This window comes from Athene noctua, chromosome Z (assembly GCF_965140245.1).
Source record: "Athene noctua chromosome Z, bAthNoc1.hap1.1, whole genome shotgun sequence".
In the NCBI taxonomy this organism is placed as follows: domain Eukaryota; kingdom Metazoa; phylum Chordata; class Aves; order Strigiformes; family Strigidae; genus Athene; species Athene noctua.
The window spans coordinates 30,989,121-31,015,252 of record NC_134077.1 but is presented as its reverse complement, the minus strand read 5'-3'; the positions used below and the strand labels follow the sequence as shown (position 1 = coordinate 31,015,252).

The 26,132-nt window shown below is 38.3% G+C and overlaps 1 protein-coding gene across 6 annotated transcripts in view; it reads right to left on the bottom strand.

The window, feature by feature from the left end:
• SNCAIP (synuclein alpha interacting protein) overlaps positions 1 to 26,132 on the bottom strand; it is a 92,711-nt gene that overhangs the window by 15,536 nt on the left and 51,043 nt on the right. For all 6 annotated transcript variants that reach the window (XM_074932247.1, XM_074932245.1, XM_074932250.1 and 3 more), the window contains 5 exons: positions 16,473 to 17,323; positions 13,983 to 14,162; positions 10,843 to 10,956; positions 5,482 to 5,607; positions 1,320 to 1,489 (listed from right to left, as the gene is read on the bottom strand). In XM_074932247.1, the coding sequence (XP_074788348.1) occupies positions 1,320 to 1,489; positions 5,482 to 5,607; positions 10,843 to 10,956; positions 13,983 to 14,162; positions 16,473 to 17,323 (1,441 nt within the window). The remainder of the gene's footprint in view (positions 1 to 1,319; positions 1,490 to 5,481; positions 5,608 to 10,842; positions 10,957 to 13,982; positions 14,163 to 16,472; positions 17,324 to 26,132) is intronic.

The following is a 26,132-nucleotide window of genomic DNA, read 5'->3' as shown; positions in this document are numbered from 1 at the left end:
TCTTCCTCTTTTGTCATTGCTACAGGTTACACCCAGCCTTTTCAGTGAGGCAACAAGCAGCACAGGTCAGGGTTCATGTGCAGCAATTTCTCTCTGGTGCTCCTTCCCTCTCGTGTTTTCCTGTGCTCTGGTGTGGGTCCTTTACAGGCTGTAATCCATGCAGGGAAGCACTGGCTCTGGCGTGGGCTCATCCATGGGCTGCAGTCTTTTAAAATGCGTACCTGTTCTAGCATGGGTACTCCATGGGCCACACACAGTCCCTTTGGGGGTGTGTCTGCTCCACCATGGTGCAACTTCTGCTTCTTTGACCTTGCTGTTCCCTCTGTTTGTCGCTCTTCTGTTCCCTCCTCCTCTCTGGCATTTTCTGCCATTTCTGAGATATGTTTTCATAGATGTGCCACCAACTTGGTTTGATGGGTTGTTGTGTCCTGCAGTGGGTCTGTTGCAGAGCCAGTTGGAACTGGTTTTGTCCAGCAAAGGACAAGCTCTCACCTTTTCTCAGAGGCCACCTCTGCAGCTCCCCTGCTAACAATCTTGTAATTTATACCCAGTGCAATTACCCACATGCTGCTTGCATAAAATTATATGGTCTCCTCTAAACACAGGATTGTCAGAAGCCATTTTCATGGCTTGTAGTAGCTGCCAAGCTCTTGATCATATATCTAAGTTGAAACAATGTTAGCTCAGTGATGGTTTCTAAGTCTTATCTTATGAGACTATTGACAAACTGAACCTACAATAAAAGCAAGCAGTTGCATAAACTCATGTTTCAAAATTACAGGCTCTTTACAGATGTTTATTAAAAACCACACTAAAATATTAAAACCAGCTCCTATGAAGAAAAAACAGAACATATTTCCTGAGTAGCAACTGTGGGCTTTGGTGACCTTCCAAGTCCAAAAAATCCCCTCCAACTACTATTTCCATTATTCCAACATCAACACCCAGCACTGTAATTGGGAAGAGCCACTCACTGTATATAAAAGCATGCTATGCAAAGAGAAACTACAATCAGCAATGATGTGATCCCAAGGTGTGCAAAAGGAAATGGGACCAGATCGCTATATACATACCTTTTTCCACTCCCGCTCCTTTCATCTATATTCACAGCAAACTGCCACAAGAGAACAGCTGAAAAACTGAACTGCTAAAGGTGAAGGGGCAAATGCTTCAGAGCCGGAAAGAGTGGAGAAATAACATAGAAATATGACTTGAAAATAACATATATAAGAAGCAGAAAACAGACAGTGCTTATAAATTGAAGACAAAGTAAGGTATTGTTTTAAAAATGACCCCTCTGATAACAACGCAACACTTACTCCTTCAGCTGCTTAGTTAGCTTGACAACCTGAGAGGCCAATGACATACATGTCTCAACAACTACTAAGTAGCGGGAACACATGGTGTGCCCATGTCGCTCAGCACTTTGTGATGGTTTTTCTCCCATGTGGTTTTGCATGGTGACATTTGCTCCATATTCAACCAATGTCTGCAAAAACAGAAAAGGAAACACTGACACTTGTAAGTCTCTGCTGTGACTTCTGGTCAACCACAAGAACAGCTGAATGCAAACCACTCCTGAATAACATGCTTGAAAATGCTGGTCTAAGCCAATCATTTTTAAAAATCAGTCACTGACAAGTCTGTATGCAGTCTGAACTCATAACACTAAAATCTATCACTCGGGTGCAAGGATAACACAGAAGAGTGAGTGGTGGTTCAGAAGAACTGTAAAAAGACTATATTCTTCCTTCGTCTTCTCTTGCAGTTCTGTTCAATTAAATTTTTTTTTTCTGTTAATTTGTTTGCACAATATAGCGTGACTTGTAGCATTCATACAGTGAATGGGACCACTAACTAAAAACAGAGGACTTACATTTAGGAACCTATTGATTCTCCCCTGAGCCACAGTAATAAACTTTTTCAGATGCACCTCTCTATGCATTACTGAACATTGTGCTAACTTTGAACATGGTAGACCTAGAAAAGAAGACACAGGCAAGTGCAATTCAAAGGACATCCATGCTAGCTAACATCAGGGTCCAGGGCAGCATGAACACACTGCTAGACAGTTTATAGAGGGTAGTGATGAGCTGTAATGGCTTATCAGATCTGGTACCTGCTGTTCTTGGGATCTCTGCACTGCAAGGCATTGCAACATGCCCTTAGAATCTCATTTTAGGAATGTCTTTGCTACAATATTTGCTGACTCCTTTTGTGGTTTAGTTCTCAGTTTCCTACCACAGCAGAATCCCTAAGTTTAAAACACTCAACGCAGCATTCTCAATGTCCTGATTCCTCAGCCAAGTGATGTTTGTATATGAAAGGTATGGCAGATACTTTCCAACAACTTTAGGTCAGACAGACACAAATTTCTTTTTGCAGAAAGAAATCTGTACGGTTGAGGTTTTTTTGCTTTTGTTTGGGGGTGGTGGTGGTGTTTTACTTTTTTGTTTGGTTTCTTGGGTTTTTTTTAATGCTGAAAGAAGTCTCATTGCTTTGCACTTGCCTGGTTACCCCCTATTTTCTTTCAAAGACATACTCAAATATGTGTCAGCTTTTAATCTTTAAGAAAAATAATGGCTTATACTCTCTGATGTACACCCCTGTGTTACTCAGAGTACTAGTGGAGAACCCTAGCTTGTTGCTGGAGAACTGTCCAGGTTGTGAGCCTGACATTTGGGTTACCTCTGGGACTTGAATCCAGACTGTTGTAAGGGCAAAAGAAGTTCCGTCAGTCTGACCTCAAGACATTCAATAACTGAAGCAAGAATTGCAACTAAAGCTTCACTCTTTCTGATCTGTTTGTGATAATCAGTGTTCTGCACTATTTACTTCACTGCAGAGCCTAGAATAGGACCTAAATATTCTCAGCAATGTTCAGACACACATTGGTCATAGCACTTTGGAAAAAATTCTGAACAAAATCATAACGCATCCAAAAACTACAGCATCGTTAACATTGCACATACACAGGCAGAAGAGGAAGGGCATAGCTGAACTCTTGGCTGACTTATCCAAGCAGAGCTGGTAAGTCACTGAACATCAAAGATTGGAGTGGCCTTGTTGACTCAGAATAGCAGGCAGAGACCTCTATATCTGCTGACATAAAAGAGGAATGGTGGTCTGTCTGGTCTGCTAAATCTAAACAGAAAGGAAACTTAAGAACAGTCTTGCACTGCATTTCCTGTCAATAAATTTGGTTTAATTTGCCAACAAAGAAAAAAAAAGAAGAGAGAGTTATGACCCTAAAGAGAGCAATCTTATAGTTTGGAACATAATAGGAGTGTCACCTGCTCATAAACACAGTGAACAAGAGGGCTGAGGAATCACTGACAGCCTGTGACCCTCCATCTTTTGTACTGCTATTTATAATCTCCCTACCTCCTTTGTCACTTCTTTTTAGCAGATCATTCGCTGTACATTCTTTTAAATCAGACTATAAGCTTACTGGGCAGAGGGTTTATTTTGTTCCACAGCACACCAAAACATCAACTACACTTAAGACTGTGAGATGTTAATGAAGTGATATTACTAATGTATATTTTTGCTGTCATTGGATATTTTCATGATTTACTTCTCATGGCTTCACTTCAACACAAAACACTTGATTTGTATCTTTATCCACAATAAAATAATCTTGAGAATTCTAAGCCATTTATTGAGGTTCATTCTTCACAGGGAAAGCAGGGATTTTCTCTTTTTGGTTTAGTTTTATCCATGAAAACAGCCTGCAGATGTCACCACTGTTCAAAATCATCTACCGTCATTTCTCCTTCAAATGCATTGTTTATCTTGACGAGGCACTGTTGAGTTAGGAATCCTAAGCACACACCCTACAACAACAGTGCTCCTCGCTAGTAAATCATAGACATTTATTCTATCCACTTTTTCCCATTTGATCATAGTAATTGTCTACAATACAATAATAAAACCACTAGATTTAGCACAGATGTAATGATTTGTCTACTATATTCTCGTTAAGAGTTTGTACAGGGTTCATTCCTGACATCTTTAAAAGAAAGACATGTCCCACCAATGAGAAAATGCAGAGATGGTCATGTCCTCCAAATCTATTTGAATGTGTTCTTTTCAAGTCTATTCATTCAGCTCAACTGTTACCTGGTTTTCTTTTTTTACTGTGCGAGAATCTCAAACTGGATTTTATGGAGTTATGTATTCTCTGTGTCCGGATATATAAATAGACTGCTATAATAATAAAAAGCTATGCATCTGTAAATTCAACGCAACAGTCTGCATAAATATATTTAGCTCTCTGAAGAGGTTAGCTAGTTATAACTGAGTAGCTGTATTTCTTTTAGTGCTGAACTAATACAAATCTTCTGTATTTGCAGTGGCCTAAGAGGTGCTGAGGATCAATTCATGTGTGGTAACAGGATTAACATGTCTACTGAAATATATATGAGTCCTTAGACTCTAAGAATTACTACTCTTTCTTCGACATGTTTTCCTCCCCTATTTGACTTGATCACTTTGACATCTATTTGCCTTTCTGCCATGTGGTTATTTATTCTTTTATCTATTTTTCTCCAATGACTAATTGTTTCTCAAATACCTTTTTGTAATTTCCTGGAATAATTATTATCTCTCGTTCAAACAGCTTTCACTCAAAGTGCCAACAACAGCAAATACTGAAATGTACTCATGTGACTAATGGTGGTTCTAGTCACTTTGATGGACAAAGGGTACATGTGCAATTCAGTAAAAAGTTGAGACCCTTCACCCAACCATACAGTTCAATCCTAAAGCTTTTTTGGTATGTTTGCATTGAACACTGGCACTGTACAGAGGTATCCAAACTGGTTTATTCAAATCTGGCTCCCAAAAGTACTGTAGCTGTGTAAACCTTCTCAGCAGGACAAATTAACCTTTTCAGCAGCTCTGTTCAACAGAACTATATTGCTTTCAGTGGCCAAGCTGATTCACTGAGAATTAGTTAGAAATCAACATCACGTCGCATTGTTTAGCATAGATACATTGAAAAATTACAAGACTGGAAAGGATGGTTTACTCAAGGTGGAAATCCTTCAACACAGAAGAAACTTATCTGTTAAGTCTTCCCCTAAGCCAGAGAGCTACAAGTATTCATTGGAAAAAGAAACAGAAGAAAAATATCAGAACAGCAAGAAGAGTAAGCATATCAACGCTGGCTGCCCTTTTATAACATAAAAACATACACATTAGCTACTTATGTATAAATAATATAATCATGCTTTCTTCTTGCAATACAACAGTTACTTTAGGGTAACAATAGTATAATTGAGAATAGATCAAAAAACCAGCTTTTTGGTATTTCAATCTGAGTTCTACTGTTTTAAAGTTCTTCCTTCAAGTATATTTTAATGTATCAATAATTATTCCCATTTGTAAGATCTCCTTTAATAATTTTAATGGCTGTTGTCATTCAAGTTTGTTATAGAGAGGCTTCTGATATAGCTATCACTCTATCACTCATACTACCTGTATGCATCCTAGATAGCCATGTTGAGCAGCTACGTGAACAGCAGTATTTCCATCCTGGTCAACCTCATCCAGTGAAATCCCTTGTTCTTGCATAAACTGGAGAAGCCACAGAAGGATTTTCTCCTAGGGATGGAGAAAGAGATGTCACAAAAGATAAGAAATAATGAAAAGCTAAAAGTACTAGAAGAATACTTGTTCTGTCATCTGTTATTAATACTGTCCAATAATTCCTTGTTTTCAGTCTCTATTTTTGTAGGACTTAGTGCAGCATGGGTCTGCCTCTGTTAGTTTTGGGGGTTTTTTGTTTGTTTTTTGGGGTTTTTTTGTGTGTTATGGTGTTTGGGTTTGTTTTTTTCTCCCCCCCCCCCGAAAATAAGCTGAAATACTTAATTTGTTTAAAAAAAAATACAATAGGAAAAATATGAGTACTGTAACACATTTTGAGAAATTGTACATTGAAAAGCATGCATTCCTGTATGTTGGAGAGGATACCTGAGGCAGAACAGCCTGTGTGTCAATCTGAAAATCAGCCTGTGAAATTTGGTGAAACTTCATAAGCTTTTTTGAAACACTAAAACAGGAGTTCATGCAGATCACAGAGCTGAGCAGTTAGATTCTTCAAATCTATCATCAAGACCCAGCTCTGGGCTGTTGTGCAAGAGCAGAAGCAACACAACTAAACTGAGGAAATCTCTCTCTCCTGACCTCTCAGTGTATTGACTAACGGACCATTTGTATGTGTCTGCATGTCGGGAAGGATGGGGAGACCTGGACCACAAATCTTGCCAGTGAAAGTCTGGAACCCAAAACTGAAGTGCCATCTTAATTCTTTCTAAAATTGTTTTTTGTGTGTGTATGCTGTAATACACATTTGTATGGGTATTCTTTTCTAACAATGGAGAGTTTATATATGTGCACTAACCTTATTTTATTTCTTATTCTCCCTATTGGGTTTATTTAAAGAAAAATCTTTTTCTCTCTAGGAACCTTCTATGCCATTCCAGATTACATTTGATTGTGCCCTGCTGAATGTGATACATATTGATAATCTAGAATAAATCTATAGATTACAGTAAAAAGTGAGGTCCATTAAAGGATAACTGAGTACAGCTGTACTTCCAGTTTTTGCATCTGAATAGCTGAAAAGAATAAATTACTTTCTAGCTTAAAACTTTTTTTATTTAAACATGTATTTTTTATTATCTTCTATGGGCATCTATCATGTCTTATACTGACTAGGAGCTCTAGTTCAAAAGGGCTATGTAGATCTTAGTGTTGGTGGGGCGAACACCAGTGCACAGACTTAACTTGCTCAGTTAACTCAGTAGCTTCAGTGATACCTAAGTAGATAATTGCCCACAGTTAGATACGTGGTCTATGTGTGTATTTTGTGTACCTAAATAAAGCAGTGCTGAAGGCATGTCTAGGATTCTGAGCGGTAATCAGGTAAGAAAGAGAAAGAATAAAAATGAGGACATTCTAGCTAGGAACCTTGGGTATAAATATCTTTTTTTGCATAAAAGTACCACAGAAATTTTAATGTGAAGAAAAAGGAGATGGATCCTCAAGCTCTTTTAGGTCTCCACCAAATGATTCTGTCCTTTCAGGCACCTGGATCTCTGCTTACTGCTTCAGAGGCCTAGTCTGTCTGAAACTTACCTTCTTCATTATTTCCACTTTAGTAGTAGTTCTGTTTTTATTACAGGGTGAAGGGATAGGTATTTTTACTTCTCCTTGGCTGAATGCCCAATACAGTTGACAGCCAGCATGGAGAGATGACTTCAGATCACATATCTCTTTTAAAATACTTTTGAGCAATTTCTTGAGATGCCTGTGGTGTTGGCCAGCAGTGAAGCAGCATTACACTACTCCTATGAATTGCCCTTATGTTTTAATAATTAAAAGAAAAATATTTTAGCAAAACTCTGCAGAACTGGAAGACAACTATAGCTTTGAAATGATATATTTCTTTGGAACATAACAGGAATCAGAATATTAGGGATGTTCTGTAATTTTATGATCACACTCAGCATGGAGTAAATGATGCTTTCTAGTCATTTATCTTATCAACACAGAAATCAAAGGCCTCAATGGCTAAATGCAGTTATCTGTTTTTAGGACTGTCTGTACATCAGTTGATCACCGGCACGAAGTCAGAGGCTTACTCAATCAGTTTGTGTTTCTCTCAAATGACAATGATTTTTAACAAATGTATCCTAGACAAAAACAAAGAAAATTACTATTTTCTTTCATCTAGGGAAAATGAAAATGTCATATATCAAAATATATCACATTAGTAACACTCACATTATGTATTTGAAGAAAAGTGTTCTTAAGAATATGTTTATCGTTATCAATCCTATTTATTCAGACAAAATGAAGGATATTAAGAAAATGAATGAGATTAAGATAATTTAAAATAATCATATATTCGTTATGTAACAGAAACTGATAAATACTGATTAATTTTCAGTATATCTGATAATTTTAAGACCTACAATGGTCTTATATTGTATTGTGATTAACATCTCTCTGGCATATTCTAAACCTACAATAATTCACACCTCCCTAAAAAAGAATTCTGGGAAAATGTCACAATACATACTTTCTGTTTTGGGACAGGCTGCAGACTTTGGCTCCATCATCTGGCTTTTGGAGCAGAAAGAACAAGTAACAAAGACCATTTAAACCATTAAATGGACTACAAATGGAAGGCTTAGTATGTTGAGGAGTACTGACTCTACAGCTCATCCTAGCCCCATCACTCGATATTAACTAAATAAACTGCCATTCCCAGTATCCCTTCACCGTAGAGGAGCAGGAGTGAGTGAAAACCACACATTACCCTTGCAGAAATAATATTAGACAGGAAGGCAAACATCCTGAAGTGCAAAAAAGGTGGGTTGTTAGGCATTTGCATATCTGAATGCCACTCACTCCTACCCACTGCTGTCTCCAGCACTACACCACAGCCAAGTGGTGCACAGAATCCCTTCTAGGTCCTCAGTCATGCTGTAGCTCTGGTTCCCCAAAGCTGGCACTTAGAGGCAACAAATGCTTGGCATTCCCCATCCTCCATGCTACCACAGCATTCATGTTGGAAAGAAATTACAGCCCTGTGAAGCTCTTAGTCAGTACCTACTACGTGCACCTAGGGCTATACCACCATCTCCTTCCTGTCACATGGTGACTTGTGTCATACACAGCTGGTACACAATCTGCCATATACCCATGACTTATGCCTGACACGGATAGGCCTGACAATAATGATAGTTGTTTCTTGCATAATGCCATGCTTAAAGAAGCCCTTGCTAGAAGGTATGCTGACTAGGCTACAGGTTGACTTTAACCTCTTCTCCTCTTCCATCAGAAGAACTTATGTGGTCCCTCTCTCATTAGAAAAATACAATATTGACAAGATGTTTTTGGAGTCAGGCCATGACTGTGGTTTGCTGACCTTTAACATAGGAGCTTTGTTAAGAATTCCCTTCTGCTGCCCATTCTAAATAATATTTATTGAAGAAAAATATGGTGCACATGTCTAATGCCTGAGGAAATGAGGGATGGACTGACTCTTTTATAAAATGATTCAATAGAAGGTCTTCCTTGTAAAAATATTACTCTTGTAACTCTGCCAAGACCAGTGTTTACATGGATTATCTCCCATGTAAGTAATGGTAAAATAAATTAAAGCTTCAAGGATAGCGCCAACTACACATTTGAATTCCTCAGGGTTTTTTTTCTTAACACAGTTGGGTAAGATACTCTGGCATCCCTTCAGCCTCAACATTCTCTCATGTTTGCAAGATGTTTATGAATTATAAAAAAAAAAAAAGATAACTGACATTACATGTGAACTTCCCTTGGCATTCAGTTAAGAAAATTTGCCAGCAATTTATGTATCACCTTTTTAAATTTCATGGATGGCTGATTGTAGCTGGTGTTTCTTAACTGGTAGAGCTTCCGTCCTGCTCTGAAAAGAATCTAGATAAAGTGTGCCAGATCTGTTTCTGGCACCAGACAGCATAACATACTGAAAAAAAACGCAAAGCTTCACTGGATTTAGTTTATGTAAATATCTTTTCAGATGAGGACAAAATTAGGCTTATTAATTGAAGATATGAATGTAGGTTCACATGAAACTTTCTCTTCCAAACTTTTTCTTCCCAGTAGCAAACACGGCTTTCTGAAATCCAGTTCTGATCTGGCTTTCAGCCTCCCTGTATTCAGTGCTAGGTTTACAGGCCAAATTTGCTACGGAAAGCAGGACACAGTCAGTAAGCAGGGTCCTGACCTGCATCAGTAACATCTGCATAGTAGGTGTCTCTGTGCCTATGGAAACAGCAGAAGAAATGATAGACTTCCAGCTCCATAGCCTTCCAAACCTGCCCTCTCTCCTTCCTTTCACCTCCAATAAATTCATGCTTGGACAGGATCAGTTAACAGCAGAAATACGCCACAATAATTGTATGGCATTGAATGAGACAATCCCACTCGTACAGGAAACAAAAAGATAATTTTCTTAGTGGTTACATTTTGCTTGTTCTCTCTTAACAAGTAAGAGAAAAAAAGCATTAGCACAAACATAGTGGGTTTTCTGCATTTGTCCTTAATGTCTGTTGAAGAAACTGCATGATAAAGTGGCCCATCTGTCAAAGAGATCAGAGAAGAATAACCAATCACTACTCCTTTGCATAGCAGATCCTGGAGAAGGTCCTCTGAAGAGGGGTTATTGCAAGGTCTGCTTAGGAAAAGCAGACTTTGTGGCAAGAGAATGTGGTATATATTTCCCCCGGACATTAGCAAAGCACTGAAATACTGTATTTCTGTGGTTTCTCATAACTAAATTTATAGATAAGCTAGGTGTAGAACAGGATTGATTTACAACATATTTTTATATGTAATTCTTAGTAAAAGTGGTTAGAGCTAGACATATGTTCAAATTTCACCACACTTCACTGCCAATATACTGAATTCCTGAATTGTCACAAATTGCCAAAATTTTTTGAGATTAGTCTCTTCTGGAAAAAGAATGTGAACTACCCCAAAATGTTTGATGATTTTCCGATGTGTCCTCGGAGTCCTCTAGGGATCATAACAGCTAATCTCCCTAGATGTTCTTGGGAGCACTGATCTTCTCTTAGCCATTACTTAAAGTTTTTTTTTTTTAAAAAAAAAAAAAAAAGGGAAAATACTGAAAAAAAAATTACACAGATTAAGTGGGAAAAGATTTTGCTATATTTAAACTGACTGAGAACACCTGTAATTAAAAGCCACAAAATAATAAATATGCTTTAAATTGAAATTCTTGTACCAGCATCTAAATAATCTATTTGAAAAAGTAAGTGAAATTCATACCTGGCCATAGCAACCTGCATAATGAATAAGGCTTGGGTGGTCTTTTGAGCAACTTAATTCTGCAATAGCTTCTGTTTCGCTTACCATCCATCGAACGCACTCCAGCTGACCATTCTAAACAAATAAAAAGAAAATTTAAATTCCAGCTGTTTCAGTTCTAAACACATCTACTAAACAGGGAAAAGCTTATCAAAATTATTAAAATGTTATGAAATTCCAGTTTGCTTGAAAATGTGTTCTTTAACTGCTGTCACATAATGCACTTGTTTATCTTGCTGTCCGGGATCAATTATAGTTTGGCTATTGATTATAGCAAAAGTGCCAATGTGAAAGTGGCAGTCAAACAGTACTACATACACAATCCGGTCTCAGATTGTTCAGAGAAAAACCATAGTTTTCTTTCCATCACTTATACATCAAGGCCCAATGACTAAATGAGATCATTTGCTGGAGCAGAGTGAACAGTCTCCCTACAAACTCAAGTGTTCATTGATCACTACTTAAATGCATGCTTCCTAGATTATTACTATGTATGTAGTATCTGATCACCTAATCCTCAAGGATTAGGACCTATCTCTAATAGATATTATACCAACACAAATGAGGAGACGGTTCTTGCCCTGAACACCTTTTACAGCCTAGTCTCAAGATGCCCAAGCTGCTGTGCACACTCCTAGTAGTTTACAGGTTACTGCGAAGTGCAGTGTAGATGCTGTGGGAACAGATGAACGTTTTCTTTAGAGCATGCTTGTGTAAAGGCAAGAGTTTTTATCAGCTTCTCTTGCTGCAGTCCCTTTTCAGTGACAGTAGCTTGGTAAATGCAGTTTGGCATGACCTACATTTCAGCCAGCTCTTTATTTTTGAACTCTCATGTTCATAAAGGCTATTATATTCTTCATAGCTGAAACAAGCATTTCAATTACTCAGTCAAAACCTCGCAGAGGTCAATATACATAACATAAAAAGCTGTTTGTGTGCATAAAATGGAAACAGCTATCGTGAGGACAGAAATATCCATTTTGAGTTTCAGTTTTATTTTTATAAAAACAAGAAGAATGTAATTAATATTAACCCATTTAAAATTATAGGAGAGAAAAAATATGGAATAAAATTAATTTGGTATTTGTCTTATTCCTTCCATATGTAATGTATGTATATAAACACAAAAATGCACACCATTTTACTTTACATAATTTCCTCTACTTGTCTCAATTTCAGTAATGAAGTAAAACATTGAAATGACTTGTATTCCTTTCATTATGTCAGAAGAATCCTCCTCATCATATTTGGGTTCAGATATTAGTAAGCATGACTGGTTTTTTATACCTTTTTCCTTTTTTCACAACGGAGTAAAATACTTTTGTATTTTTAAAATTAAGGTAAAGAATTAATTAACTATGTGCTAAATAAGATAATTTTGATAATGTGGAAAGGATTTCTCCACGGTTAGTTAAAATAAACTATCAATATGACAGTGTGACTGACCGTAATATACTGCTCTATTTTCACTCTGTAGTTCATAGCTCAAGGTCAGAAAGAGGTCTTGAATCAAAAGAATTAGTTTTAATTAATTTGTTACTGGGAAATGTTATGCATCATCACTAAATTCTATGGAAAAGTATGTTCCTGCTATACAAGTTTTCTTCTATTTTGATAGTCATCATAGTTGGGAACATGGGTGCACACCTTACATGGTTATGAGAGATATAGTGATACAAAGTAAAAGCAAGAAGAATAAAGTCCATGCTATCAGTGTGCAAAAATACTTTGGGAGTAAGGATCAAGGGAGTAAGGGTCTACAAAGTTTAGTTATGCCAGATTACTTTAAGGATCTCAAAAAACTTCGCAATGATCCAGGACAAGCCTGGCCATGCAGGTCATTGTTAGAAACACCTGAGCGTCAGCACTCTCACTTCCATGAAGAACTCCATTACATTTACACACTCTTCTGTGAGTCTCAAAGCATGCTCACGTATTACAGAAACTAAAGGAATCAATTGTTTAAAAATCCAACCTTTCTGGAGAAAAAGACAAAATGTTTTATTGGCTTACAAACATATTATATACTTAGGTTGAAAAAACAAGAAAGAAAATGATTTCCAACTGAAATTGTAAGACTTTATATTGGCAGACTGTTAACTATTCAGTTTGGACAATGGTCAAGGTATTGAAGCTAAGTACCTTACTTTTATAATAACATTTCATTAGTACAACTAGATATCAGTTTAATTTTATATTCAAATGGCTTGTACCAAAAAAAATCAAAAAACCCCAACCCTGAAATGTGCACCAGGGCCCTAGGTCACTGAAATCATGTCTCAAAGATGCAAACGTGCAGGTTGGAATCCACCAGTCCCTCTGTCACTTTCTAAAGTTTTCCCAGGAAGCAAATAACAGTAACCCCCTAGGAGAAACAGAAATGGTTGTATTATATTTCACCCCTTTCCTTCTTTCTTCTTAAGGTACTTAGTGGCTAAAAGGAATGGCATTCAACAATTCAGTCTCACTTACTAAAGAACCAGTATCAGTATGGTTAAATTACCAGCCTTCCTGCACCATGTTTTACTTCAGTGCAGCAACACCAGCGATTTTCAGTTTCCTACATAATAGGTTTTCCTGTAAGATTTGACATTAATTTCTGCAGTTTCTAACAGATTGTTCTGTAACATGTACATTTTAACTTTGATCGGTTGTTCTAGACAACTAAGAAGTTTCACCTCCAGATGCAGATCAGAGGTTTGTTTTGCTTTGTAAACACGTTCTCACACTTATCTTACAAGATTAGATCTGTATCTGTAAAAAACCAAGAAACTGTTATGCTCTCCAAAGAAACAACTGAGACTGTTAAATGAAAGTTCCTTAAAATACAACAATTTTTTTTAGTCAGCTAACTAACTTCAAAATGAATGTTTGTGCATTGACAACATATAAAATATCAATGTTATACAACTGATATATACAGCTGCCTGCACAGTAATCCATTTTTATTTGCTTATGTGGTACCAGTCAACAGTTCTTTTTTTCTCTCACTTAACAAAATGCTTGAAAAAATAACATCCTGCTGGATGTACTACTGCTACCACAGAAAGAAACTAAATGACCTTTATGTCACGTTACAGTAGAGACAGAGACTAAATTACCTTTATTGCTAATCCAGCTGGAGTTAGCTGCTCAATGTTTCGTTCATTCAAACAGTCTTCACCCATCAAAGAAGTGAGATGCTGCAAGCATTCTGCATGTCCCTTTGATGCTGCTACATGCAACAGATTGTTGTCACATTCATCATGGATCTTATCCAGATTATCTGCTGCTAAATGTGGCTGTTAAAAAAACCCATTATGTTAGTTACAACTAAGGATAAGAAAATACACAGAACATTAGCCTCAGAGCCCAAGAAACAAGCCAAATACAAAGATGTTTCCCCGTAGTCCTATTCTTTTATAACTCAAAACCAGGAGCTTTTCACTTCACTATACAGAACCTGGCTACTATTACCAAATAGATAGAGGTGGGATGCTCACTGGCATTCACTGCGCAGCTTCTCTCCTTCTCACGCAACTGTCATACAACAGTGCAAGATCTTGAGTAGCTTTAAGTCTTTGTACTCGTTTGAACAATGAAGTAGCTGCAAAAATATCCACATTTTCATAATTTCTGTCTATTTTGCCTTTGGGTTTGTTGGTTGGCTTGGTGTGGGGTTTTTTTGGGGGAGGGCATCATATTGATGAGTAATTGGACTGAAAACATCCATGAGTCCTAAAAAGGTTCCTAAATAATTTCATTTATCTCAAAAGCAGCAGCTTGTGTTGAACACAATCTAAAATGTGCTAATCTAAAACACATGACAGAAGCTTGTTTCCATGAAAAAAACCTTTGGAATATTTAAGCAAAGTACTACGCAACCATGACCTAATACATTACTTCTGCCCAAATCTAATTTTGAGACAAAACAATTGGATTGAGAACCTCCAGGAGGTAAACATGATACAAGGAAATGATCACCTGCTTTGCAACTTATTTACTTATAGCAACTTATAATGATTTCTGAATATTGCTTAATAATCCTGCTTGCCCTGACTGTTCTGTGGAAATTTACCAAGAACTACAATGTTCAGCAAAAATAAGAAACATGTCCTTGGAAAGCAGATATGTTCTAACTAGTCTAGTCTTTGTAGTGAATAGATAGCCATATACAGACAGTAAAAATTAAAATACTGGTGCTTTTAGGTAAGATAGAATAGGTAAACCAGCTGAAACCACTCTTGTTGTTCAAGAAATTGGCCAAGAGAATCTGTGCAGGCTCCGGGGAAAAGTACAAGGTGAGAAAGACTGCGAGCCTTCATCCCAAAGACCCCCGAAGATGCCCACCAGGAGGCAATGCACAGGTGCAAAGAGAACATAAACTGCTGACACCAGCCTTTCGAACTCACCCAGCCTTACTCATGCATATGTATGTCTGTGTTATGTAATCCAGTGAATATGGATATCCCACACTAGAATTTTCTGGTCGAATGTGCTGTTGGTGTGCAAGCTTTGTGGAGAAACTCCCTTGCACCCCAGCACCAGAGTAAACATGCCTGCTTTATAACTCTGAGTTGTAGAGTCCGTTTCCACAAATCAGACAGAAGAGGGAAGAGAATGAAGGAGTAGCAATTATAGGTTCACAGAGTTCTGCAGACTTGCCAGAGCACTATTCAATGAGTTTACCTCATTCAGAGGTTTCAACCTGTTCGGGAAAAAAAAAGCATTTTCTTTCCATCTACCTACTTAAGAAGACGTCTTTTTTTTCCTGTCAATTTGTATTTCACAGTGAATTCAATTTGCTTTTATTTTTTACCGAACAATCTAATATTTTATTCTGCCTCTGTCTCATCTTTGAATATCTGCCTTTGTTCTTTCTGCTGTGTTAACAGTGTCCCTTTGTGCTCAAGTTAGACTGGTAAACAACGAAGCTAAACAAAAATCTAACAAAATCAGTTCTTACACATACGCTGTGCCTTCACCCGCCGTTCTGAGTGGAGATCACATGCTCTGCATCATTGTGTTAACTTGCATCTAGTTACTTTGGAAACCATCATTGATAGTGCCTGATCACAGTGCTAGAATTTATTGAAAAGCCTCATATGGGTCAGAGGCCAACAAGGCTTTAGAGAAAGCTCCTGCCTGAGAATACTGCTGCAACAAGACAGTGTAAACACTCCTGAATAATAATCAGAATACAACAGAAGCCCTTCTGTTCCCATCATCGGTCTCTAAATAACTGAGGTAAATCAGCAATAACTGAAAAAGCAACCCACAAATACTGTGAAAGGCAAAATTCAATTAAGATTTAAATTTGTTATTTAAGTGATCTCAATAGTTAAAATGCCTGCCTTTTATATGATTTCAGTGTACTGCATAAACTAGCAATCTTGGCCATATTTGTATAAAACTAGTATCTTGTTTTGCTATGTATTTGATTTAAAGCTTGAAACTTTCCTTTTGGAAGCTGATATGCTCAATTTCTAAGGAGCATACATAATAAAAAGGGCTGCAGTTCAAAATACATACTTCATCAGCTTTGCTGACTTAATAAAGCAATTCACAGATTGCCCTTATTCAATGTGTTTTATGAAAAAGATTATACTTACCAGTAAAGATATTTGGCCTTCCTTTACAATGTTTAAGATGCTCTTAATTTTTTTCACCTCTTCACTCCTCTCTTCTGGCGCCCCTGCACTGCTCCAGTTCATACTCAGTTCCTCTAGCTGCTTGCTTTCTGCCACTACAGTCTGCAGGTGGAAAGTCCTCAGGTGGCAGTTTGGCATAGTCTTCTCAGTTCTGTGAGCCTGAGGATCAACAAATGTCCTGCTGAGGAAGTCTTTGCCCTGGGCTTCAGATTCATGGACTGAGCTACACTTAACTAAAGGCTGGGAAAGCTCTAATTCTTCTGTTAAATGCTTGTGCTGATCAAGGACAATGGGCTGTGCTTTTCTCAGCTGAGAGACTTTTACAGGAGACAGCACACAGAACTGCATCCTGCTGGCAGATGAGCTCTCTGTGTTTCCTGCAGAGCAGGCCTTGCCACTAAGCCCATTCACTGTTGAACATTTTTTCTCAGGAGCTACCTTTGTAAAAGGAACAACTTGCTGGCTTGATTTAATATAAGGCACATCCAAAATTTCATCCATATCCAGGTCATAGTGCTCCAGCTCCCCAAGCAGAACAGCAGGCTCGATATTTTTGCTTTTAAGACTCTCTCCTTCTCCTGGACTCTGGTCATCATTTGGAGGTGCAGACTGAGTATCGCTGCCTTTTTGGTATTCTCCCTTTTCATTCTTCTGGTCATCACTTTCATTGTTCTCAGAACTTTCTGGCTGGTGCTTTAATGGGGAAACCCTCTTTACTGGTCTGAATTTATTGCACACATCTGCAATTCCTGTTGGTTTCTGTGCATTTCCGATAAGAGTTGAGACTCCACAGTTCCAGCTGCTGCTGGAAACTAGAGACATAGAGAACTGTGATGTAGAAGTGACTACTACTAGACATGTGACATAATACAGCATGCTTTAAAGATATACCTGACCAAACACCAGAAGCAAGAGCTACATGATAACATGCCACATTTAAGCAGATTTAATGGCATCTCTATCAAGAGAGCTGAAAAATTTGACACTCCAGAAAAGAAGCTTTCTTCAAACAGGACATATACTGTAATCAATTACAAATAAAGTAGTTTTAATCAAGTAATGGACATCAGTAAGAACCTAGTGTAATTTACAGTGGTCTTGTCCAACTATGCTGTTTGCAGTCTTCTTTTTTTTATTGTATGGAGAAGCATCATAAGCCAAGGCTGATTTTCTGGGAGGATCAACAAAACAGTTAGTCAAAACTTTTTAATGGATTTGTTTTAACAACAGTAACAACAATTTAATTTTTCAGGTCTGTTATCTCTGGGAGATGTATTTTTCATACAAGAACTGGAAATTCCTATGAACAGTGACTGAGAGGTGAGACTGCTCAGCCTGGAGAAGGGTCAGGAGGAATCTTATCCTTACATACATAATTACATGATGGGAAGCAATGAAGAAGAGGGAGCGAGGCTTTTCTTCACAATGCCCACTGAAAGGACAAGAGGCAACATGCACACAGTGAAACATGAAATTCCATCTGAACACAAGAAAACACTTTTTTACTGTGAGGCTGATCAAACACTGTCACAGGTTGCCCAGAGTAACTGCAGAGTCTCCATCTTGGGAGATACTCAAAATCTGACTGGACGCAGTTCTGGTCTTAACCTGCTCTAGCTGACCCTGCTTAACCAGGCTGACGGACTAGATGACCTCAAGTGGTCCTCACTAGTCTAAATGATTTCGTGATTCTCTGATCTGAAAATTAAGCCTCTTTATTCAGGTATGGTCTTTCCTTTTCCACTTCTCCTCTCTAGGTTGGGCTTCTCTGTCTATACACACACATACACACATATGTATATATAGATCTGGACCTTCCAGACTGTTTATTATCAGTGCACTGCTGGATACAGAGTTTGCCCAGTGAATTTGACTTGCAGAGAAGAAAGGGAGCTCAAGGCACCTGAAGTCTTAATCCTACTGAAATTGAACTCAACCCTACTTCTTGTACTACTTGCACTCTTTCACACAGTCCCAGCTGGTGATATTTATGATCTCCATAAACAGTGGAACTCTGGCAAAGAGTTCTTCTTATTTTGTTTTTTTCAGTTGAGGGACAGCACTAAAACCGCTAAAGCCTTTAGGCAGTTTCTATGGCCTTTTCAATGTACACTAAGAGTTAATGCATTCTGAAAGTCAAGAATACTGTTTAAACAAGGTAGATTTATTACATGTGCTAACTGCGTATCAGTGGGATCTAATTTGTGGTCAAAACACACAATTTGCCATGAACACCTTCCTAAGGAAACAGATATATACACTTTCAGTGCAACATTAATGTCTGAAGTGAAAGGTTAGTATGACTTAGTAGTTACAGACATCTGAAAATCACCTTAATACTTTTGGAAGTGCTTAAGAATATATTTCCAAAGAAGAAATAAAAATAATAATAATCAAAAGGCATGTAACTTAGTGGGCCAATACAAAGAACGCACTGTACTGACTTATTTATGTATTGTATAAGATTCTAGGTTCAAAGGCCTACACTTTTATGTTGGTTTTATTTACATGTGAAATTTTTTCCAAGTGATACAGGGAAATGGATACCATATGTTTCCCAGCTGTTCTGTTCTGACAGGAACTATTAAGCACTCAGTATGGAAATGAATTCTGTCTGAGTTTTATGAAAACACTGCTTTCAACACAGGGGTCTAGACAGAGGAAAAGGCATCAACATTTTGTTTGTCGTCACTTTATTTAAACTTACATTTCTTTTGTTGCTTGGCTTTCTCCACTTTCTAAGCTTAATAACATGCATTTACATAAACCACTGATGAAAAAATTGCAAAATTGGACACTGTGAAGCAGGAATGACCTTTGTTACGAGTTTGTCTTGAATCACGAAAAAGTCTCTTTTCTTTCATTATAGTTAGAGCAGAGTGAGGTACTTCCATTTTTTCATTGTTTTTCTTCCCAGCATCTCTTTACAAACACTGGTTTTTCAGAAAACAAACTGGAACACTGAGAACAACTAGCAATATTTTTACAGATTTACAAACATATTCTTCACTGAACTGGGATGATGAGTTTACACTGCATTTAATAAAGGATTAGAATATAGCAGCAAGCTAGTCAGAATTGAAGACACAGTCCTTCTTTGTGCTATTTTATACTTGGGTGCTGTACAGGCTGCTTCAGTGCTTAGGAGTTACAGCCTGGTTTCCCCCTGCACAACGCTGAAACCACAGGCCAGAGTGGACCAGCGCATGGCTTGAATCTGTTCCATTCTGTTTTCAGATACTTGTTCCCTGAAGAAGCAAAAGCAAGTGCTGCCTCTGTCCTCCAAAGCACCAGCACAGCAGGAGTTAGGTGAGTGGTCTTCAACAGATGCTCCAAAGAAAATGCCTCTTCTTGCTCATCTTTTCATACTTACAAACTCAGGCAGAGGCCATTTAAAGTCTGGGTTAAATAAATTCTGTTTGATTATTTTATAAACAGTAAAGTATTATCTGAGTTTAAGGTAGGGGACTAGAATGTGGAACAGCTAGCTTGATTCTAGAATCCAACAAATCATTCTAGGATAATCTTGGATAAGTCATATCTCTTCTGTGCACCAATATCTCAAACGTAAAAAGGTGACAACAGTTTTTTTTTCCCAACTATGTTGTCAAAATTATTTAACTTTTTTTCATTAATAAATAAAGCCATTTGGATGATAACATTGTTGTGTTGCTAAAGTAAAAAAAGAGAGGAACACAAAAACTAGGGAGACTTCATTCACATCAACAAAGAACTGTCGTGCTGCTGGATAGACCTGAGGTGCCAAAGTGTTTCCTTGGCATTAAAGAAAATAGTATCTATGAAACTTTAAATCTGCAAAAGTAGTTCTTCACCATATGTTGTACTCTATGCTTTTCTTGATGAAGAGAAAATGCAAAATGTGAATAAAGAGGCCTATAGGCTTATTTATAGTTTTATTTATTCATTTATTTATATATTTATGTGTGTCCTAGAACTATTGGGGGCCAATAATCAGAAAAGGGGACTTCTCTTGCAATGTAATCACTTAATCAGATCTTATTTTAGCAATCAAAATTTACCTTGAACTTTCTAAGAAAGATCCTTATGTTTCCAACTGGAAGTATCTGTTGACTCAGAGCATTTTTTAACCTCATCTCTGTACCTAGGTCATGGGGTGGTGAGAGGAGGAGTTTTATCTGGCACATGAACATTTGTAGAATTATAGAGTAACTATGGGAGTTTTATCCAATCATTAAGACTACCTCACGCACAGATGAAATTTCACCCTTGTGACAGGCAGTTTCTGTGATACAATCTAATGTCAAACATCAGAATACCTTTAAACTGTCCTGAGTATAATGAAAAAACCAAAGGACTCAGCTTTAGGGTATAAGGGTATATTAACATTCTTTAAATGATGATAGCTTCATGAAGTTTACAGCACTGCTGACACAAATAAGACAGGACAAAAGGATGTGTATCACACCAGTACCATTACAAAATGAATGGAACATACTGCAGAGTGGTATTTGTAGATCTTGCTATGCCAGATCTTCATGAACCCAGAATGACTCACATTCAGAGAAGACTGACTGAGGAAATGGTCAAACTCATAACAGTGTGTTTTTGTCACCATCACCACGGAGTCGGTTTTACGCTTTGACAAATGTTCTGTAGTCACAAATGTTGCTGTTGAACAGCTGGGACGTACAACAGGCAGTGGTGCAGGCAAACAGGAAAATGGATGTAAAGATCTCAGCTGTTTGCAGATCAGTTGGCAACCGAGTCCATGTTGCTCTTCTAGGTCACCTGACACCTACATACTGGTTTTAACAGGAGTGAAAAAGAGTATCAGTTCACTTCTGTTCTTCTGCAGGTGGCAACCAGTGATCCCCATTACAATGGTACATCTCTCAATGAAATCCCTGAGCCTTTTTAGTTTGCTATCTCTGTTCCTTCTCATGATGGAGAGCAATATTTTATAATCAATTGTGTTGAACCACTGTCCAGGAGAAAAAGTGGATGACTTCTCTTTATCCAAACAGTTATCAGTCATCAATGGCATTAATGCTTCCTTCTAATGACCTGATCTGAATCCAGACTGTCCTAACTCTTAAATCCTCTGTATTTCAACCTTTGTTTTCTATGAACTCCGTATCTGTGCAGTCATAAACCACAGAAAAACTGTGAGTAACGGAGATCAACATGCTACTTGGGCCCTGGAGTTAATTCCTGGCCTATGGTAAGACCATCTCTTGATTTTATCATGCCTAAAAGATCAACCTCTGAGGTTGAATCAGTTGTTCCTTGCTGACGAACAGGTGAGAGCATTATGGTTGCTTCCTTAGTAACACTGCCCCCAAGTATCTTGGTTGCAATGTTCTTTATTGAAGCATTCATTTGGAGAATAGGTCCTTGAGCAATTTGTTGTAATTGGAACTGCTCTGAGCACAGGGAGCTGGACAACATGGCTTTCAGAGGTGCCTTCTGACTTCAGTTATGCTATGATGAGGATACCACCCTGAAAGAATGTTGCCTGCCTGCAGGAAGTAGCAAGACTGGAAGCAAGGTGCAAAACTGACAGAAGACTGGAAGCTTTTACCTCAAGATCATGTCAGCATGTACTTGGAAACTCCCAGTACACAATACCGGGAGGTACTCTCTACCCTTGCTGACAATACAAGAAGCAGCTTCTTTACCATTTAGGCTTCAATTTATTACCCTCTAAAAAAGGTAAAGAGGAGGACACCTTGAGAACTACTGACTAGTCAGCCTCACTTCTGTGCCTTTGAAGATCTTGGAACAGATCCTCCTGGAAGCTATGTGAAAGCATATGGATGGCAGAGAGGTGAATAGAGACAGCCAACAAGGCTTCACCAAGAGGGTAAAACATGCCTGACAAATTTTAGTGGCTTTCTAAGATGGAGTGAGTGCATCGGTGGATAACAGAACTACTGATGCCATCTACCTCAGCTTCTGTAAGGCCTTTGACATGGTTCCCCATAACATTCCTGCTCCTGATTTGGAGAGATAGGTTTGATGGATGGATTATTTGATGCAAAAGGAATTGGCTGGATGTCCACATCCAAAGAGATACAGTCAACAGTTCAGTGTCCAAATTAAGATCAGTAATGAGTGGTGTTTCTCAGGGGTTTTATGTTGGGTTTGTGTATGGTAGGTTTTTGGTAGTGGGCGAGGGTCCTACAGGGGTGGCTACTCGAAGCTTCTCAAAGCTCCCCTGGCTCCAAGTCAGACCTGCTTCTGGCCAAGCTGATGGTGGCAATGCCTGTGTGATAACATATTTAAGAAGGGGAACCTGAGGGGAAGAGGATGAGTTGTGAGGGAAATACCTATGCAAACACCAAGGTCAATCTCAAGAAAGGAGGAAAGGGTGGGGGGAGGTGCAATGGAGCAGAGACCCCCCCTGCAGCCTGTGGTGAGAGGGCAGGCTGTGCCCCTGCAGCCCATGGAGGTCACCAGTGGAGCAGATGCCCACCTGCAGCCTGTGGAGAACCCCATGTCAGAGCAGGTGGCTGCATCCAAAGATGGCTGGGACTCTGTGGGAAGCCCACGCTGGAGCAGTCTGTTGCTGAAAGGACTGCAGCCTGTAGAAGGGACCCACACTGAAGCAGTTCATGAAGAACCGCAGGCCATGGGAGAGACCCATGCTGGAGCAGTTTGTGAAGAGCTGCAGTCCATGGGAAGGACTCGTGTTGGAGGATTTGTGGAGGACTGCTTCCTGTGAGAGGGACCCCATGCCGGAGCAGGGGAAGAGCGTGAGGAGTCCTCCCCCTGAGGAGAAAGAAGCAGCAGGAACAACAGGTGATGAACTGATCGCAACCCTCACCCCTTGCCCCCTTGTGCTGCTTAGAGGGAGGAGGTAGAGAAATCGGGAGCAGAGCTGAGCCTGAGAAGAAAGGGGGGGTTGGGGGGAGGACTTTTTAAGATGTGGTTGTATTTTCCACTGACCTACTCTGCTTGATTGGTAAATTAGTATTGGTAGTCTTCAAAGTGAGCTGATGTTCTTTTTCTTCCTCAACTGAATCTGTCTTCGGCCCATGACCATAACTGGTGTGTCATCCCTCCCTGTCCTTTTCACAATACCCAAGCCTTTTGTTTTATTTTCTCTTCCCTATCCCTGAGGGGAAAGGAGTGATCAAGCAGCTGTGTGGTGCTCAGTTGCCCTCCAGGCTCAAACCATGTTAGGCTTGTATTGGGACTGGTACTGTTCAATATCTTTATTAATAACATGGAGAGTGGGATTTAGTGCACTCTCAGTAAATTTGTGGATGACACCATGTTGAGTGGTGCAACTGGTTCGCTTGAGGGAAGTGATACTATCCAGAGGGACCTTAATCAGACTTGAGGACTGGGGCCATGCGAACCTTATGAGGTTCAGCAAGTCCAAGTGCAAGTGCAAGGTCTTGCACTCTTACAATGAGGGTGGTGTGACATTGTAACAGGATGCACCATCCCTGAAAGCGTTCAAAGGTCAAGCTAGATGGGGCTTTGAGCAACCTGATCTAGTGAAAGATGGTCCTGACCATGAAAGGTGGGGTGGACTAGATATCTTTGAAGGTCCCTTACAACCCAAACCATTCTAGGATTCTATGACTCTATAAATAAGAACAAACTCTGTTATGTTGACTCTGTTGCTGCCAGAGGATGAATGCATTACTCTCTATCTGAAACTCTTCCTTCTTGCTTAAGAATTTACTTACTGTGGAATATACTTCACTTTCCATCATTATCACCAAGGAAGCCTGGGATTAGCACTGATATCTGCTAATACCTATTAAATATACCTATTAAATGTTTTTTTAAATGCAGTATTTCACCATATTGATCATGTACTACATAATCATTTGGGGGCCTGCAGTTAAGTGTATACAAAGTTTCACATTTTATTGTCCTCTAAAAGAAATGCCTGAGCTTCTTCCTTGTGATATGACTTCAACAGAGACTCCTGAATCAGTTAAGACTTGTACTCATTCCAGGTCTATTGTACTCATCCCAGGTCTATTTAGAGTACTGTGATTCCAACTCTGTATACAGACACTGAGGTGTTGTTCACACTAGGGAAACTTTTAGGAAATTCCTCATTGTTATTAACACCAATTTATCTTCGACACTGGCAGCAATATTGGGACTTCAAGAGAAGAAGGAAGGGATATTCCTTACACATCGATAGATAATCAAAACCAGTTCTGAATATCTATTTAATGTTTTATTAATATCACTAAAATAATATTTAACAATTTTAACTGAAGATGGCACTGTTTTACAGTTTTAATATATTAATAACTTCTAAGACTACATTTTAGGGTGCTTTAACATAAGCTCTATAGCAGGAGAACCTGAATTAAAGAATAACCCTTCACAGTTAAGAACAGAGAGGGTTTGCTTCCATTTAAGTGGAATTTGAAGCCACCCCAAAGAATAAAGAAAGGGTAAATAGAGTAAATAATAATTCATCATTTTAAATAACAATGCATCTTTTCCAGGTAATTCAAATATTAAAATGAGCCTCAGTGAATGAATAACTTTTCTTATCTTGGCATGAGGGAGAACAATAAAAAAGCTGTAATTTCCAAAGTAAAGAATACAGAAGAGGCAATTTCAAAATTAATAAATAGGGTTTATGTTTGTCCATACCAATCCTGTAAAAAGGAGATGGCAAGTAAAGTTCTACTGAAAAATCAGAAGATGTAATTCTGTCACAAAAGGTTTAGAACAGCAAGAGGGAAGATGGGAAAATGAGGTAGGAAAATATATATATATATATATATATATAGCTATCAGAAGTGTCACTGCATACTAATTATTGGTTTTCCTGAGAAAATTCTTCAGCATTGTATCGAAGAATTATCCAATCAATATGGCATTGTTTCAGACATATTTACCTGGGAGGTATCTGAAACACAACAGACTCTGAAATTAATGTCATATAACACTGCCTCCAAATAAAATTTTACTCTGATTTCTCTTATACCTAAAAAACTACAAAGAGCTTTAGACAGAAGCTGTTTGCAATTTTATATTCACTGATTTATTTCCTTTTCTCAAATAGGAAACTAAACTGAATAATTTTGTGAATGACAGTTACTTTGAAAATGAGTAACACAGTGCAGAAGGATAACTGCTGGAAATTAAAATGAACTTGCTTTTATCAACCTGTGAATAAAGATCTAGAATAGGACATTGCCCTCATTTGACACATACATTTAATGACAACCAAAAGTCATCATAGCTGACAGAATATACTTCAATAATGATATGGCTCAGTGAAGCTTGCTGAAATCAGATGTCTTGAACCATTTTCTCAAATGGCCTTAGAAAATCTTCCCAGAAAGAAAGCAACAAATTTCATGCTTAATAACAAAAGCATAAAGGACTGATTTCTGTTTCAATCCATCAGTCTACATCAGACAATGCTGAAAAATCAATGGGCAGGCTGGCTAACACTTCCATTTCAGAAAAATGAGTTAGCTAGATCCATTTTTAAAATACACTATTTAATTTTCTGTCTTTGAAGAAGAACAATGCTTATCTCAGTAGTTATTATGCTAGCTATAAAGATCATTCTCTTGAAGCATGATGGTAAACAATTAGCCTTAATCACGCTTTACTGTGGATAAACAGGATTTGCCCTACACCCTT